Here is a 17,142-nt window from a genome sequence, read left to right as displayed (position 1 = left end):
TTATACCCATCTTCTAGGATCTATTTATATAAAAGGTAGTATCTGAAATGAATAAGTTTATGCAGTGGTTACAATTCCATTGCAAGGTAATAAAATACAAGGGAAAATGAAAATCATTGTTAACAAATTATTATATGCCTAGCCATGCTTAGTAATCTACCATAAGCAAGGCAAAGAAAGAGCCTGTAAGTTGGGAAGAGTAGGTCTTAAGCCCGGCCATGGTAGGAGAAGAAATCATCTCAAGAAAAACAGAGGGCATGCAGATCTGAAGATAAGGATGAGGAGACTAGTATATTCAAGAGACACGGGAGGCCAGTGGTGTGGCAGGGATGGTCAGTGTCTGTGTCTCTGATGTCAGTGTCCCTATGCACAAGATGTCAGCAGGGAACATTCCTTTATCAACTAGTCACAGATGAAAGGGTTTGTCTTGGAGACTTGTGTCTGTAGCATAGTGAAGAACCATCCGTACATGAGTAGGATCAAGAGGGAAGGCTAGTTAGGAGCTCAGAGCCTAGACTTTGCAGGAATCCCCTGTAGGAAGCACACTGTGCCTGTTCTGATGGCAGGCCTGTTAACATGTTGGTTCAGCAGGGGGAGGGGGGAGTCGGGGGAATGATACACCCCTTATGTTAACTGTGTTCCATCAGCTTCCGATGTTGAAAGAGTTCTTATCTAGAGCTAATGTCCAAATGAGCTGCTGATCTCCTTCTGCCTGACAAAACTTACAGGAATACTTCCAGGGCCTGGAATCACACATGATTTTGACTGAAATACTCTTCAGAAAAATCGTTGGCTTTGCAGCTGTGAAGGAAACTCAGTTCCATACGGACTGCATGGCTCAGGCCTCTGCTGTGTTGAAGCAGGCTCACAAGAGAGGGGTGGAGCTTGAGTACATCCTAGAGGTGAGACCGCCCAAGTCATTGTCTTTCTGACTGCAACATGGAACTACCTGGGTTCCCTCATTTGGGGTGGTGGGTTTCCGTTTATATTCAGTATGTGATACATTGTAATGTGAGTCAGCTGGATGAATCCCAACCTTAGAGAGTATGTGTGAAGATGCTCACAGACATGAGTTTCAAGCCAAAACCCTAATTAGGAGTATGAAATATGGAAATTACATATCCCTGGCTCTATCTATGCAGTTGTTCTTGTGGTAAGACCTGTCACTGGAATGTAGAAGCCAGAGGACAGCCTGGGGACAAATATTTATGGTCTGAGAACAAAAACAGGAAGATTCATTTGTAAAATAGCCAGCCAAGGGGGCTGAAGAGATAGCTCAGCGGGTAAGAAGAGAGTGCTTGTTGTTCTTATAGAGAACATGAGTGTGGGTCTTAGGGACCCCATCGGGAGGTCCATAACTCTTCTGTGGGCACCTGCACCCATGTGAGTGTATACATACATATGCATGTCATTAAAAATTAAAAAGCAAAACAGCAGCCCAGAAACTCTGAACCAAAATAATGAAATAAAGGTTCAAGATCGCAGCTGCTCTAAGCAGTGTTCTTAGTCCCATTTAGGAATTTGATCTTCTGTCCAAGAAATTCCATTCCTTTGTTCTGTTCACTTGCATTTGCCTATTTGTTTTAAGTGAAGAAATCAAATATTTATTTATTTATTTATTCAGCATTTATGAAGTTGCCACCAGATTCCCAGGCAAGGGAAATATAAACATGTTCCCAGGACTGTCCTCAGTGAGACAGTGGTCCAATGAGGGAACAAGAACACAGACTTCAGAATGCAGAATGATGTCTCTACAGAGAAGCAAACAGCCTTTGAAATACCAGATCTTATAGATAATCAGGAAAAAAAGGATGCCGTTTATTAACAGGACCCAGACTCTGGAACAGAAGTTGGCCCCTGGGCAAAATGTAGCCTGTTTTATGTAAACGTTATTTGAGTATAATAGTTTTATTGGTTTGCTTGTTAATCTCCAACTGCCTTCATCCAATGGGCAGACAAGACCAGTTGCAATAGATACTAAATAATCTACAAAGCTGAAAATATTTACTATGTGGTTCATTGTAGAAAGAGTTTGCAAGCTAATGTCCTAGATTCAGAGCACAAACATATGACCTTGAAAACCAAATAAGTAGTCCATAGAAGCTAAGTAATTAGCCACAGAACCCTGTGAAAATTGCTGGTAGATCAGTTCCTTCCCCTGGCTAATACTTAGTTCAGTTGCCCTAAACTGGCCCACGTCCTTTAATCTTCTCATTTTCCTTAAGTTTTAGAAGTTATGTTGTATCTCCTTTCTTCTTTCTTTTTTTAAACTTAATTTTGTTTTAGTTCTTGAGAATGTTATCCACAAATGCTATATTTATATAATTTCCATTCCTCTGACTCCTCCCCTCACTCATCTTGTACTTTCAGGATCTCTTACACACACACACACACACACACATTGAGAGAGGGATGGGGTTGCACACTTTTGAGGGCCAGCATTGCATCACTTGCTGTAGATCCATCACTCGTTTCCTCAAACACCTGCTAAAGATTCCTAAAGCAGACTATCTCACAAGTACAAATTTCACACACATGGGGGAACGCTATTCTTTTTGTATGCTGGTTGCTTGGTTTTGTTTGCTTAGCCCAGGCTGTCCTCGAACTTGTGATCTTCTTCCCTAGTACTGTGATTCCATTAATTACTGTTGTGTTTGTAGCTGTGGTCCCATCTGGATGAGAATCGCCAGGAGCTCAGCAGACAGCTGGAGGTGATAGAAAACAGCATCCCAAGTGTGGGCCTGGTAGAAGAGAGTGAGGACAGACTGGTGGAAAGGACAAATCTCTACCAGGTCTGAACTCCAAGGGTGCCTGGGTAGCACCGTTAATGACAACATTTCCTTTAGAAACTTTTAACAGAATTTAAACAAGTTTGTGATAAACTTCATTCAATTCTTTACTTTAAAATTGCTGAAGTTCATGGCACATATAGACTGTGTCTGTATTGTTCATAGTATATATGTATTTTATTACTGTTTGATGGTTTAATATATTACACAATAAGATTTAGCCCCAGCTCTACTTGCCCTCTCTTATTTCCTTCTATCTAAGGCTAAAACCTTCTTACAAGGTTCCTCCTACTTTCATGCCTTTTGTGTGTGTGTATGATCCACTGGATTTAATCAGAAGTTCTTATTAAAACAAACAAACAAACAAACAAACAAACAAACAACACCTCTTGGTCTGTACTCTACCACTCAGCAGCAAGGGTAGAGGCTTTCTTGACAAGCATTGCCATGAGGTAGGGGTTCTTAGTTCTGTGAAATAGATAATAGGCCAATAGATAGGTGATAGAAGATAGATAATAAATGATAGGTACATATGTAGTTGGATGATACATAGATGAGAGAGATATAGATGCTAGATACATAGATATAGATGCTAGATAGATGATAGAGATAGAGATGATAGATTATAGATAGATAGATAGATAGATAGATAGATAGATAGATAGATAGATAGACAGTAGACATAGTTGATAGATTGATAAATATGATAGACAGACCAACAGACAACAACTAGATGATAAATAGTTGATAAAGTTAGACCATAGATAATACATACATAGATAGATAGGTGATATATAAATGTTAGAGAGCTAGAAATAGATGATAGAGATAGATAGATGATAGATAGATTATAGATAGATAGATAGATAGATAGATAGATAGATGATAGAGATAGATATAGATGATAGATTTAAAATAGATGATAGACATACATGATACATTGAGAAAGATGATAGTTATACAGATAGATAATAGATAATGGATGGTAGACAATAGATTATAAATAGATGACAAATAGATAGCACATATGGAACTAGTGATCTCATTTTGAAACCTTTCAAGGCATTTTCACCAAACTTCTACCAACCACTTTTTATACTTTAGATTGATGTCACAGTTTTTTTAGAGATATTTTAGCTTGATAGCTATAAACATGTCCAAAGTTCCTAACAAATTAAAAGGAGAACGTCTATATTTTGATACGTTTTCAAGTTTTCAGAGCTGCAGAGTGAAGAGAGTTTACATTTGGTAACACACAATGCCAACATTGTAGATATCAGAGGAATTACAATGCTCAGTGGCAAAAGCTGCACTAAGTCAAACTTTTAAGCCAGTGTCATCAATTGTTTTAGCATTTAAAATCCAGCCTTAATGAATACCAGCCCAAACTGTACCAAGCACTGGATGATGGGAAGCGACTTCTGATGTCTGTCAGCTGTTCAGAGCTTGAAAGTCAGCTAAATCAACTGGGCGAGCACTGGCTCAGTAATACGAACAAAGTATCCAAGGAGCTGCACAGACTGGAGACCATACTGAAACACTGGACCAGGTAACGGGATGAGTATTTGGTCTGTGTTTTGATTATTTCTGTGGTATATTACTAAGACTAGTAGATACTGGGCTTGAAAAAGATCTCCATATTTAGACAAGGGCATAGTTTAGAAAACAAAGACACCAGAGGATCCTGATGGGATTCTTGTTAAAACTGGCAAGGAGAACAGGGTCCAATACAGCTGACACTGTACCCCCTCCTCCTTGTCTAGTTCCTGCAAAGCCTTATAGACAGGGGAAACACTGAATTAGATTGTCATTGCTGTGAGTGACGAACAACTTATCAGAAGGAAATATTTATCTTGGTTCACTTTTCAGAGGTTCAGGCCAAAGTAAGCCCAAAATATTGTGTTGGGTCCTGGAGCAGAATAGTGTCGTGGCAAGAACAGATGACAGAAAAGACATCTTACCTTAGAGCTGCCAGGAACGGGGTGTGTTTGTGTGTGTGCACGCGCGCCCATGTGCACACACATGTGCAAGTGTGAGCACATGTCAGAGACATGGTACCCTTCAAGGATAGCTCTGTATGCCCTCCTTCTCTTGTTAGTCTCCTCTAATTCTTCTAGATTTCAAACACTTTCCCACATAGTACCCACCAACTGGGGCCTAAGCCTTCGACAAACATGCCTGGGGCAATGTTTCGCCCTGAAGTCCTAAAGGGGAGTATTCAAGGAGGCAGACATTTGAGTTTCATTGAACGAAGCACTCTTTCTTCATCCTTTTATTTCAAACACCTTTATTTTCAAACATGACCCAAGATTTCCCAATTCGAGGAGAAAGATATTCTTATGTTTCAGCTTAGCAATAGGGATGCTGAAGTCCAGAACAGACTCAAGCTATACATATTAAAAGAAAAGAAAAGGCATCAGCCTTGTATCCTTTCCTTCCGAATCCTTTGGGGTTCTTGTTTACCTGACAGCAGACAATGCAGATGGAATATTTCACTAATTGAGTCTTGAATGTGCTTACAGATACCAAAGTGAAGCTGCAGCTCTCATCCACTGGCTGCAGTCCGCTAAGGACAGGCTGGCATTTTGGACTCAGCAGTCTGTGACGGTTCCACAAGAACTGGAAATGGTCCGGGATCATCTCAGTGCTTTCCTGGTAAGTCCGAGGACCTAAGGCGTTAGGTTCTCATTTCGCTTCTCAGGCCAGACTCATGGATCTGTATAGGAAGCCAGCTAGAAACAAACATAGAAAAGCTAAATCGACACAGACGGCTCGGGTTGGCTTTGTATCTGTACTAACTAATGCAGATGAGTAGGCTCCAGACTGCCTTTCCCATGATGGGTTAACTTGAGTGTAAAGGTGTGGTGCCTTTGACTGTCCCCAAAGAGCTCCACCTGACAAGAGCCCTCCGTACGTAGAAGTGCTCTGTGCTCTAGGTTGGTCTCTGTCCTTAAAGGAAAAGCCCCAGCCATTTAGTCCTAAACTGAACATTGTGACTTTTTCTAAAAGGAGTTCTCTAAAGAAGTAGATGCCAAGTCTGCCCTCAAGTCGTCAGTCACAAGCACAGGAAATCAGCTTCTTCGGTTAAAAAAAGTGGACACAGCGGCCCTGCGTGCTGAGCTGTCCCGCATGGACAGCCAGTGGACTGACCTACTGACAGGCATTCCTGTTGTACAGGAGAAGCTCCATCAGGTACGGAGAGAAGGCTGGCTTGTTTGATTTCCAGCATATAAGCTCCTTGCAAATTAGAATTATCTAGGAACTTGTCTTTTCTCTCTGCTGTTGCAATGTGTATTAAAACAGAACCATTTCTACAAATCCCACATCAGATGGCATTTCTTCCTAAAGCAGTCAGTCTCTCTCTCTCTCCTCCCCCACCTCTTTCTCTCTGTATGTGTTGGAAACTTGACTTGAAATTGTTGACCCTGTTTATCTGACATTTCACGGGGCAAACCTAGACACCTGGTAAAAACGTGACAATCTATAACATTTCTAAAAGTCCTGCCATCTTATATTCAAGGAGGAAACTGTATTTTATTCAATATAAGAACAGCCATGCATCATTTACAGAAGGGATATGTTCTGATAAATAGATCCTTGGTCCATTTTGCCATTGTTCAAACATTAGCACTTAACACAAGCTGAGAGATCGGCACAGGCTCCTTAGCTTAGGATAACTTTATGGAACCTCCATTATATTTGGGGCACCACATGGGACATTGTTATTCAGCTCATGACTATATTCTGATGAGTAATAAGTCTAACTTTCCTGGAACTCTAGAACATTTCAATCTTTTGTCTCTTTAACATTCATCACTGTGGAGCAGGTATGATAGATGTTTTTAACACACATGCTGTTTCTCTTCGATAACTGTAGATTCGTAGGAAAGTGGAGCAATCCCACCAATCCCATCTTTCTCTCCTTTCAGATCCCAATAGAATTAGGTCATATATATTTAATTTTATATATATTTGGAGACAGGGTCTCAACCTTGTAGCCCCTGGTGGTCTTGAGTTTGTGGTGATCCTCTTGCCTCAACCTTTAAAAGGGCCATGGTTATAGGCATGGCCAGCCACATACCAGGAAATTTATATTTATACATATTTAGATAGTATTGCTTTGTTTCTGCAAATCACTGTAATCATGATGAGCATAATTGCTTGACATGTGAAGTAAAATTCAGAATTCTGAGTATATCTTAAATACTGTAGAAATTGGCTTTCGGGGATAACTGTTAAAGAGTGCCAGAGAGCAGAGAAAATGAGAGCTTGCCTGCTGGGTAGTGTTGTCCCTGCTTTCTGTTAGCATTCCTGAGTCACAATACAGAGATTTTGCAAGGTAATTAAGAAAGTACATCTGTTGAGTGTTTTGTAGTTACATTTTTTTCAAGCCCATAAAACTAGCTGTAAAGTAAGAATATGTTCTCTTGATGGTGTTTTGATTAATTAGTTAATATTTATGCAATGTTTATGGTATGAAATGCCAGATGAGTGAACGTTAGGTAACTAGTATTGTGTTTGCCTGAGGTTTCAAGCGTCAGAGATCTGGTAACTATAAAGGACTATTATCTCTCTTGGTATGTAGTAGAAATCTAAGCAGGGTTCTTCCATTAACACAGCCATTCTCAATCTAGATCATGACCTCTTTGTGGGAGGGAGGGAGAATCAAACAACCCTTTCATAGGGGTTGCCTCAGGCCATTGAAAAATGCAGATGTTTCCATTATAATCCATATCAGTAGTAAAATTACAGTAATGAGGTAGCAGAAAAAATCGGTTTCTGGAAGAGGGTCCCCAGCACCTGAGGAACTGTGTTGAAGCACCACAGTGTTAGGCAGGTGGAGGACCACTGTGCTCAGAGGAGTCGCATCTGAACCTTAATGTTTTGGACCCATCCTGTCTCCTCTTCACAGCTCCAGATGGACAAGCTGCCTTCCCGCCATGCCATTTCTGAGGTAATGAGTTGGATCTCACTCATGGAAAGTGTCATCCTAAAGGATGAAGAGGACATTAGAAATGCCATCGGTTACAAGGCCATCCACGAATACCTTCAGAAATACAAGGTAGTGGACACTTGGAGATTTCCATTTTCATCTACTTAGACTTTCATTTGAAGGAGCTCAGAAACTCAAACCAGGACTTCCAATGTATATCCCCTGCACATAAAACAGTCAGAGACATTCAAAAGCAAGCCCATGCAAATACAAAGTACACATGCAGTGTGCTAGTTATTTTTATCTTGCTGTGATAAAATACCCTGACAACAGCATCTTAGGAAAGAAAGGGTTAATTGCGGCTAGTAATTCCAGTGGGGATGCAGTTTGTGAGGGAGGGAAATGCCTGGCAACAGGAGCATGAGGCTGGCAAACCTCATCCATCTGCATGCAGGAAGCAGAGAGACAGAGAGCAGAAAATAGGGCCAGACTATAAACCCCTGGGGCCTGCCCTTGGTCATGCACTTCCTCCAGGCCCTCCAGTGAGCTTCAACTGTTTAAGGTTTGGTTACCTTTCCAGAGAACATCCAGAACTGGAGACCAAGTGCCTAAACACCTGGACATATGAAGGACATTATGCACTCAAACTATAACACATTAAAAATAATTATTCACCCATTTCTATATATCATACATATGCTATTTATATTATATACTATTTATATTTGTTTAATTTTATTCTTAAGATTTATTTATTTATTACATATACAGCATAGTGTCTGCATGTACACCTGTGTCAGAAGAGAGCATCGGATCCCATTACAGATGGTTGTGAGCCACCATGTGGTGGCTGTGAATTGAACTCAGACCTTTAGAGGAAAAGCTAGTGCTCTTAACCTCTAAGTCATGTCTCCAGCCCCTTGTGTAATTTTATAAACATACAGGAATACATACTTGAGCCCCTATCATATCAGGTAAAGAACCACAGGTTGTGTCATGGCAGTGATAACAGTCACATGTAAGTTCTCAAGGCTTTCCAACTCCTGGAAACACACTAAGCCTTTTATACTCGGAAGCATCTCGTCTGAGTCTCTGGCCTCTCTTTCAGGGTTTCAAGATAGACCTTAACTGCAAGCAGCTAACGGCGGACTTTGTGAACCAGTCAGTGCTCCAAATCAGCAGTCAGGACGTGGAGAGCAAGCGCAGTGACAAGACAGATTTTGCTGAGCAACTTGGGGCAATGAATAAAAGTTGGCAGCTCTTGCAAGGTCGAGTTGGAGAGAAGGTAAGCTAGGTGACCTGTCCTAATCTGGGTAAGGACCCTGAGAGCAGCCCAAGGCTGGCGGGAAACCATTTGAAAAGTAGTGCAGTTAGATGAAGTCAGAGGGTGCTTCCCACAGCCCCCAAAGGTGATCTACCTCCGGACATCTTAGGTCCCCTTTGTTCTCTTCTGAAGCTTTCTTCCTCTGTACAGCTGAGTCTGATTTTTTTTTTAAAGATGCCTCTTCATTTCTCTTCCTTTTACTTTCTTCCTTACCTATATCAGCCATCAGCTGATATTTGATAAACTTCATTTTCTAAATATCTATATACAACAGACTGTATTCCAAGAATTTCATTTTCACATTTTAATTTTACTGTGCAGGACTTTGCAAGGCCATTTTCATGCAAGTATGTGGTACTCTTTTAGGATGTCCTTCCCACATCCCTCTGCTTCCCAAGAACTCTTACCTCATAGGAAATTGTAGTGGGTAATTTTTGTGCCAATGATTTGATTTTTCAAACAAAAATTTTGAATGCTTGCATCCTTCTGTTGGTTTAGATCCAGATGTTGGAAGGCTTGTTGGAGTCATGGTCAGAGTATGAAAACAGTGTCCAGTCTCTGAAAGCCTGGTTTGCAAACCAGGAGAGGAAGCTGAAAGAGCAGCATCCACTTGGCGATCGGAATTCTGTTGAGAATGCTCTGAAGGACTGTCAGGTAACACGTGAGGTGGAACGTGGGAGCTGCCTCGCACCTTCAGGCCTGTGTGCAGGGCTCACTGGTTCCAAGGGTTCTGAGCTGACTCTTGGTAATAACTGCACGTGCTGAACAAGCAGTTCTGTCTCTCTTTTGGATGGAACCTGCATATATCTCTGTCCACCAGCATGAACTCCAGATCTTCTTCCAGGGTATCTCAGAAGAAGGAGAGCCCCATGAGAAGTTTCCCTACAGGGAAACTCCTTCCTTCAAATCTCACTTTTCCATCTTTGCATTTCAAACAGTAATGATTTCCTTTTTAAGCAGCCTGATTTCTGCTCAGGACACATGTAATGGGGACCTTATCTTTAAGCCCTCACAGGAAACCTTATAGTTCAGAAAAGGTAGGCCACATGGTGGTCCAAGAAAGGTTGTAGTTTTGGATTTGAACCTGTCTGAAATTATTAGGTTTTTGTTTGTTCATTTTGCTTTTAAAGAAAGATTCTCATGTAGTCCAAGATGGCTTCCAAATTCAATATGTAGCCAAGGCTAGCCTTCAACTCCTGATTCTCTTATCTCTGCCTCCCAATTTGTGGGATTACATGAGTACACCCACTGTGCCCAGTGAGAAACACTTTTAAATAACATTTTGTTTGAATTCCTCCCATCAGAAGATGGATGTGAAAAGGACCGGACACAAAACTTGCCCATCATCTGCTCTCATTGGATTTTGTGTCTGCTTAGAGGCCAAAGACACTTCCAACTGAGGCCATAAATTTCTAAAATCTGAGAAGTAAGCCAGCATTTCAAAAATTTGCTTTCAATGTTGAAAAGTGATAGTTTTGCTGAGTCCTTGGAGTTAAAGTATTTCCATTAATTTAAAACGGCAACCCCTAACTGTTAATGTCAACAAGATGAGTGTTGCCCGGTCTCACCGTCAGGGTCACTTCACTACTGGAAGGTTGCTTATTGGCATTCTCCTTAGGGTTTGATTCTGTCTCCACATTCATATTATACCTTCTTTTGTCTGTCCTTTGGTCTCTTGTTTTCTCTTCCTTCAAAGGAAGATTTTACCATTATGAGGTATGAGTGTGTGTGTGTGTGTGGTGGGTGTGTGGGTGTGTGCGTGCGCGCGCGTGTGCACACACGAGCGAGCGTGTGTGCCTTTTTGTATGTGTGTGCATGTGTGCCTGGGTGGCTGGAGAGAGCATCATATCCCCTAGACCTGGAGTCACAGTTGCTTGGGAGCTGCCTCCCACGAGCTCTTTGTCATGAGAGAACTCAACTCCAGTTCTCTGGAACAGTGGAGTGTAGTCATGTAATCCCAGAATTTGGGAGGCAAGAGGCAAGAGGATCAGGAAGCCATCTTTGACTGCATGAGAATCCTTCTTTAAAAGCAAAATGAATAAAAACCTAATAATGTCAGACAGGTTCAAATCCAAAACTGCAATGGGTGTTTGCTACTTTGTTTCTATTCCTATATATGCCTTTTTTTTAATGGAGAGACATTGATGCCTGAAAAATACACAGAAGTTCAGCCAAATTTTATTTCTCATGGGATGTAAGTCTTAGGCTCCCAGAGGGTCACTTCAGGCAGCGTCAGAGACAAAGCTTACATTGTGAGATAAAGAACTCTATGCTGATGCCAATTCATGATTTAAAAGAAAAGCCATTTCTTTCAGAACTAAAAGCCCAGCGTGGAGCCCACACACTTATTTTGGGACATCATATATAAATCACAATAGCCTAACTGGCGGTTCTAATTGGCAGTTCTACAAAGCTTGATAAAATTTATTGTCATTTTTGAGAAATTGTTTCTTTGGCCCAGAGCATGAAATTATAGCCAGTGTCCTCAAATCAGTGGCTGGATTCAGGTTTGGTTTTGTTTTAAAAAGCTTGACTCTTTTTCCAGTCTCTTTTAGAGGTGATTTATTGATTGAATGCAACACTAAAACTGCTGTTTGTGGATTAATCCAAGTTGAGGATAATTTACTGCTCCAGACTGTTAGGATTGGCCTTTGCCTCCATTGATCAGAACCAGACCATTCAGAAAAGTTGTTATGGAAAGGAAAGGCAAACACACCTTTACTTTGCACAGAAATATATTACAATCCTGGTTTGCTCCTGCATTTCATGGTTACACATACATATACCCAGGTGCCCAGGGGCAGGAAGCTCTTATGAGATGTGTAAGCCACACCTCATCTGTTTACCACTGTGGATGGATGAGGATGTATTTAATTCTCATGTTTAAATTTTAGGATCTTATAGGAAGGATTACTGTGGAATTCACTATTATATACTAAAGTATAAGTGTGTGTGTATGTGTATATATATATATATATATATATATATATATAATACGCTACACATTAAGTATGAATTGAGGTGACCACCCATGGTTATTTATCCCTTAGACAACATTCAAAATATCTTAAAATGTAGAATTAATTGTGTTTTCTATACTGAATAAAGAAACTGGTACCTCAGTAATCATTAGATTCTTTTCAAGGAATCACAAAAATAGTGACAAAAAGTAGAAATGAGAGAATGACATAAAACAACAATCATTTCCTTAAGCTAACAAATAAATGAATTTCTGATTAATGCACTATGGCAAAATTAGCTCCATGATAATTCAGGATGGAAAAACAGAATCTCTTGGCAGCATGGCAGATTACCAAGTAGCTGAATATGATGTAGCTAGTTTTCACAGTTTAAAGAATATTTCATATATATATTAATTTTATTCCTTTGGGACAAGCATAAGATATATTATTATCCCTATTTTATAAATGAAAGAGAGAGAGAGAGACAGAGAGAGAGAGAGAGAGAGAGAGAGAGAGAGAGAGAGAGAAGAAGAAGAAGAAGAAGAAGAAGAAGAAGAAGAAGAAGAAGAAGAAGAAGAAGAAGAAGCAGAAGTAGCAGCATCTGAGGGCTAGAGTGGAGGTTAGTTAAAGAAGGACTTTCTTAGCATGTACAAAGCCCTAAGTTTGATTCCCAGGACCTCACACGTTGGAATTTGTGCTGCTAGTCTGTAATCCCAAAGTTTCGGAAGTAGAGCAGGAAGGATCAGAAAGGTATGTTATCCGTGGCTACGTGGTGAGTTTGAGGCCAATGGTATGCTTGAAATCTTATTGTAAAAAAACAGTTGGGTCACAGCAGAGACAAAAATGAAGGGAATAATAACAATTTCAAAAGAAGCACAATGCATAAACACTTCACCAACAGCTACTCAACTACATTTTTTTAAATCCATATTTGAATCATTGAGCTGGTAAATTGTTATAGAAGAATTAAGGGCCTGGGCTTGGATCTCCAGCATCCATATAAAAGGCGGATGTGTTGCTGTCTAGAATCCCATCAGTAGAGAGGTAGAGACAGGAGAATCCCTGGGACTTGCTGGGTAAATAAACTTTTAAAAACTGTCTGAGTGTTTTGTTTGTGTGCATATCTATATGCTATGTGTGTGCCTGGTGCTATTAATGAAGGCTAGAGGAGGCATCAGACAAGGAGTTACAGACTGTTCTGAACCACAGTGTGGGTGCTGAGAGTTGAACTTGTCTTCTGGGAGAGCAGACAGTGTTCTTAAGTGTGGCGCTGTGGCCCCAGACCCTCTATACTGTATGGTCTCAGGAGGAGCTCTGAGCCTTTGGCCGACTTACTTTTCTTTTCTTAACGTTTTATTCTTGCAGTTACAAAAGCGCCTTCTAAAGAAAATGAGAATTTCAGACACGAAGAAGCCTGTAGTCTTTCAGAATCACCTAGAATCAGAGCCTTGGAAAAAGAGATCATACTTATTCTTTTCCATCTTTCCCATTTGAAGAAATTGAGAATTATTAAAAGTTTCTCACTTTCTCAAAGTGACACAGCCAAAGAGCAGCAAAGCCATGTCTGACTCTCAGGTGCCATCTGTCACAGGCTAGGCCATGTGGTTTTTAGAAAAATGACGTTTGGGTTTAAGGATATAATCATATTGCAATTTTGGATATGTATTTCACTCGTTACAGCCTTTTGAAAAAGATATATAATGACATTTCTTTATCTGCGGGATAACCAGTTTTTATATTTTTCAGGGTATGCTAATTTACTATGGATAAAAGGACCTCTTTTTTTTTTTTAAACATTTAAGTATAGGGAGAAGCATCACTGTCCAGACCCTCTCGTGAGAATTGTCATCTCTTTGGATTAGTATGGGGTTTTAGCACACGGAACTACAATGACTCAATTTCAGTGCACCCTAGACTTCCATAATAGAACAATTTAAAATAACTATATATTTTTTTTAATCTTTCAGGAACTGGAAGATTTGATTAAAGCAAAAGAAAAGGAGGTAGAGAAAATTGAGCAGAATGGCCTTGCATTGATTCAGAACAAGAGGGAGGAGGTCTCTGGCAGTGTCATGAGCACACTGCAAGAACTCAGGCAGACCTGGACCAGTTTAGATCACACGGTAAGCCTGCTCCTGACACTCAACTCCCGGCTCTCTGAAACTGGGAGTTGATGTTTGCCAAAAGTCACTGAGTAAATAATTATTAAATCTCTACATCACCTCTTGGTACTGTTGAGTCTGTTTCATTATCATCTTTCAATTTCTAGTGTCTCCTGTAATAAGCAGAATTATATACATCACTCTTTTAAATTGCACCCATCCTCATAGTCAGATCAAACCTTCTTTCTAGGTACAGTTATTCTCCAATGAGACTATCCACACACTTCACCTCTCCCAGAGTTCTAGATAGAGACAGAAAGAGAAACATGAGATTAGTGGAGATATCTTTTTGTGTGACCAAAGGGCATTTCAAGCTCCTCTGCCTAAAGTAAGGCACAGTTCCCTCCCCACAAACCTACTCAGTTACCAGTAACTCTGCCATGCCACAACTGCTTGTACAGGCAACCTTCAAAGCCACTTTTCTTCCTTCCTTTCTTTCTCTAATACTTACACCAAGCTCATCAGAAAATGTTGGCAGATATACTCTCAGAACAGACAGGCTCCAACCTACCTCCACTGCAAGCACCCGGATTTATGGCCCTTTTATTTCCTGCTTGGACGATTTCCATGATCTCCGTAGCAGTCCCCATCTCAGAAGAGCCAGTCAGAATTAAGTCACATCATAGCGTTGCCATGTCGAAAATCCCACAATTGCTTCTGCTCCATAAAGAATGGAATAAGAGCTGGGTGCTGACCAGGCTTCCCACTGTCTCTCTGGTCCTGTTTCCTGCTGCTGCCCTGCAAGGTCTTTTTGCTTAGCCACATTGGTTTCACTATTGAGCACAATAGGCATGCCCTGAATGCAGAAACTTTGGATTGTCAGCTCCCTCCTCCTAGCATACTATAACTTTCCTTTGTGTGCCTCAGTCTCTGTCAGTAAAAGGTAAAGACATTTGATAATGGACTCAAGAGTGTGTTGAATCTTCCAATAGGAACGGTAAGTGCTACAATGTGTACTATGCCTCTCTATGTAAGGTCATGTGGAACCCTGACACACTGGTGTCTGAATGCTTACTTATCCACACCTTTCAAACTGAAGCTGAGGGGCAAACAGACAGACGTGTGTGCACTTATGCTCACATGCTCATATGCACATGGCTATATACACACACACACACCACATGCTGATGCACAAGCATGCACACCCACACACATGAATCCACAACATGTACACATACATACACATACATGCTCTTATACACACACACACACACACACACATTCACACATCCATACATGTACTTACACACATACATATACATGCACTTACACACACACATTCACACACACATTGTGTACATAGAAAGGGGACTATTTTGGAAAAGGATAGGGCCATGGAGTGGAGAAGTGAGTAAGGACTGTGGGGAGTGGATATTATCAAGGGAAAGAGATGTTAGACAACTCCTACCATCCGTGGGCTCTACTTCAGAGCAGCTTTCCCCTTTAGCCCCATATTATCTTTGACATGGCTTTAAATCTATTTTATTTTATGCATTTCTATAAATCACCACAAAGGTCTGGGAACAGCTTACCATATCATCATCAGTTAGGCATTTCTGTCACTGGAATATTGCCTTGTGAAAAACAATCAACAATGCAGAGAAGAAATGGGCTATGCAAAACTGCCCACCAATCACCTACCCTCATCGTCCGGTCTATTTTATGGCTCTTTAGGACAGCCCTGCACGCACTCAAACCTGTGGCCTGGACCTCACATCTGAAGCAGCACTTTCTTTGTCCTGTGGCCCATCAGATAGTATCCCAATTGATTTCAACAGTTTTCCCTTTATGTTGAGGAAAAAGCATAGCCGAGAAAGCAAATGCAAATTAATTCCCGGAGCTCTTCCCCTAAGCACCCCACCCTCTCCTTCCTTACTTCATGTACGAAGGACTGTGTTTACATTAGGAGCAACTGCAGAAATCCAAAGTCATATGCTTTTAAATGTTGGAGACTGAAGTACGATTTTTCTCTGGAATCAACAAATACAGAGAAGGAGCATGCACAGGAGTTGTTGTCTTTGGAATCTAAGCCAATGTGCGCCATAGATACCTGCATGTCCATTTTTACTGATGTACCTCCACAATACCTAAGTTATGGATCCACCCTAGGTGTCTGTCAGCATATGAGTGTATAAAAAATGTGGCATGCATCTACTAAGCTAGACTCAGAAAAAGATCATGCTTTTCATTTGTTAGAGTTTTGTGTGTGGAATCTACATTTCCATATATATGCATATATGTGATGGAATTAGAAGGGAGACTTATTGGGGAAAAGAAAGGGGCTAGAGGAAACTATGTACAGGGAGGGCTGTGGGGAGTCAGTCTGATCAAGGCATATTATGGACTTGTACACAGATGTCACTATGAAACCTGATCATTGTTTGGTACAAGAATATACACTATTCAAATTTTAAAGTTAGCCCTTTGGAGCTGGAGAGGTGCCTCAGCAGTTCAAACACTTGTTTTTCAGAGGACCCAGGTGCAGTTCCCAGCACCCACATTAGGCAACGCACAGCAGCCTGTGCTTCCCTGTTGTTTTTAGAGCCTAGGACTCCAATGAAGGATTTCAGAGATTAACATTTTTCTGTTCCGTCACACTAAGTTATATGAAATTATGATGCATGTTCTTCTTTCCAAAAGGTTGAACAATTAAAGATCCAGCTGACCTCAGCCCTTGGCCAGTGGAGCAATCACAAAGCAGCCTGTGACGAGATCAACAGTCACCTCATGGAGGCCAGATACTCCCTGTCCCGATTCCGTCTGTTGACAGGTTCCTCCGAAGCTGTACAAGTTCAGGTCGACAATCTTCAGGTAATCAAAGTATTGCATCTTAACATTACTTCCCCTTGAAGGAAACAAAAAGATAAATTAGTGAGTAGAAATATGGTCCTGAAATAGTGCCTTAACATTCTTAGCATTTAAGTATTAAACATATTAGTTTTCTTGCTTGATTTTAACTTAATAGAACCTG

The 17,142-nt window shown here is 40.8% G+C and overlaps 1 protein-coding gene across 15 annotated transcripts in view; it reads left to right on the top strand.

Moving 5' to 3' along the window:
• The window catches only part of Syne1 (spectrin repeat containing nuclear envelope protein 1), a 504,890-nt gene that overhangs the window by 403,674 nt on the left and 84,074 nt on the right, over window positions 1-17,142 (top strand). For all 15 annotated transcript variants that reach the window (XM_085842609.1, XM_085842616.1, XM_085842617.1 and 12 more), the window contains 10 exons: window positions 729-902; window positions 2,661-2,792; window positions 4,142-4,338; window positions 5,312-5,444; window positions 5,799-5,981; window positions 7,702-7,851; window positions 8,831-9,007; window positions 9,545-9,700; window positions 13,977-14,132; window positions 16,812-16,982. In XM_085842609.1, the coding sequence (XP_085698735.1) occupies window positions 729-902; window positions 2,661-2,792; window positions 4,142-4,338; window positions 5,312-5,444; window positions 5,799-5,981; window positions 7,702-7,851; window positions 8,831-9,007; window positions 9,545-9,700; window positions 13,977-14,132; window positions 16,812-16,982 (1,629 nt within the window). The remainder of the gene's footprint in view (window positions 1-728; window positions 903-2,660; window positions 2,793-4,141; window positions 4,339-5,311; window positions 5,445-5,798; window positions 5,982-7,701; window positions 7,852-8,830; window positions 9,008-9,544; window positions 9,701-13,976; window positions 14,133-16,811; window positions 16,983-17,142) is intronic.

Source organism: Mus caroli, unplaced genomic scaffold (assembly GCF_978045245.1).
Source record: "Mus caroli unplaced genomic scaffold, Mus_caroli_1 scaffold_9, whole genome shotgun sequence".
NCBI classification, from domain to species: domain Eukaryota; kingdom Metazoa; phylum Chordata; class Mammalia; order Rodentia; family Muridae; genus Mus; species Mus caroli.
This window is presented reverse-complemented; position numbering and strand designations above follow the sequence as displayed.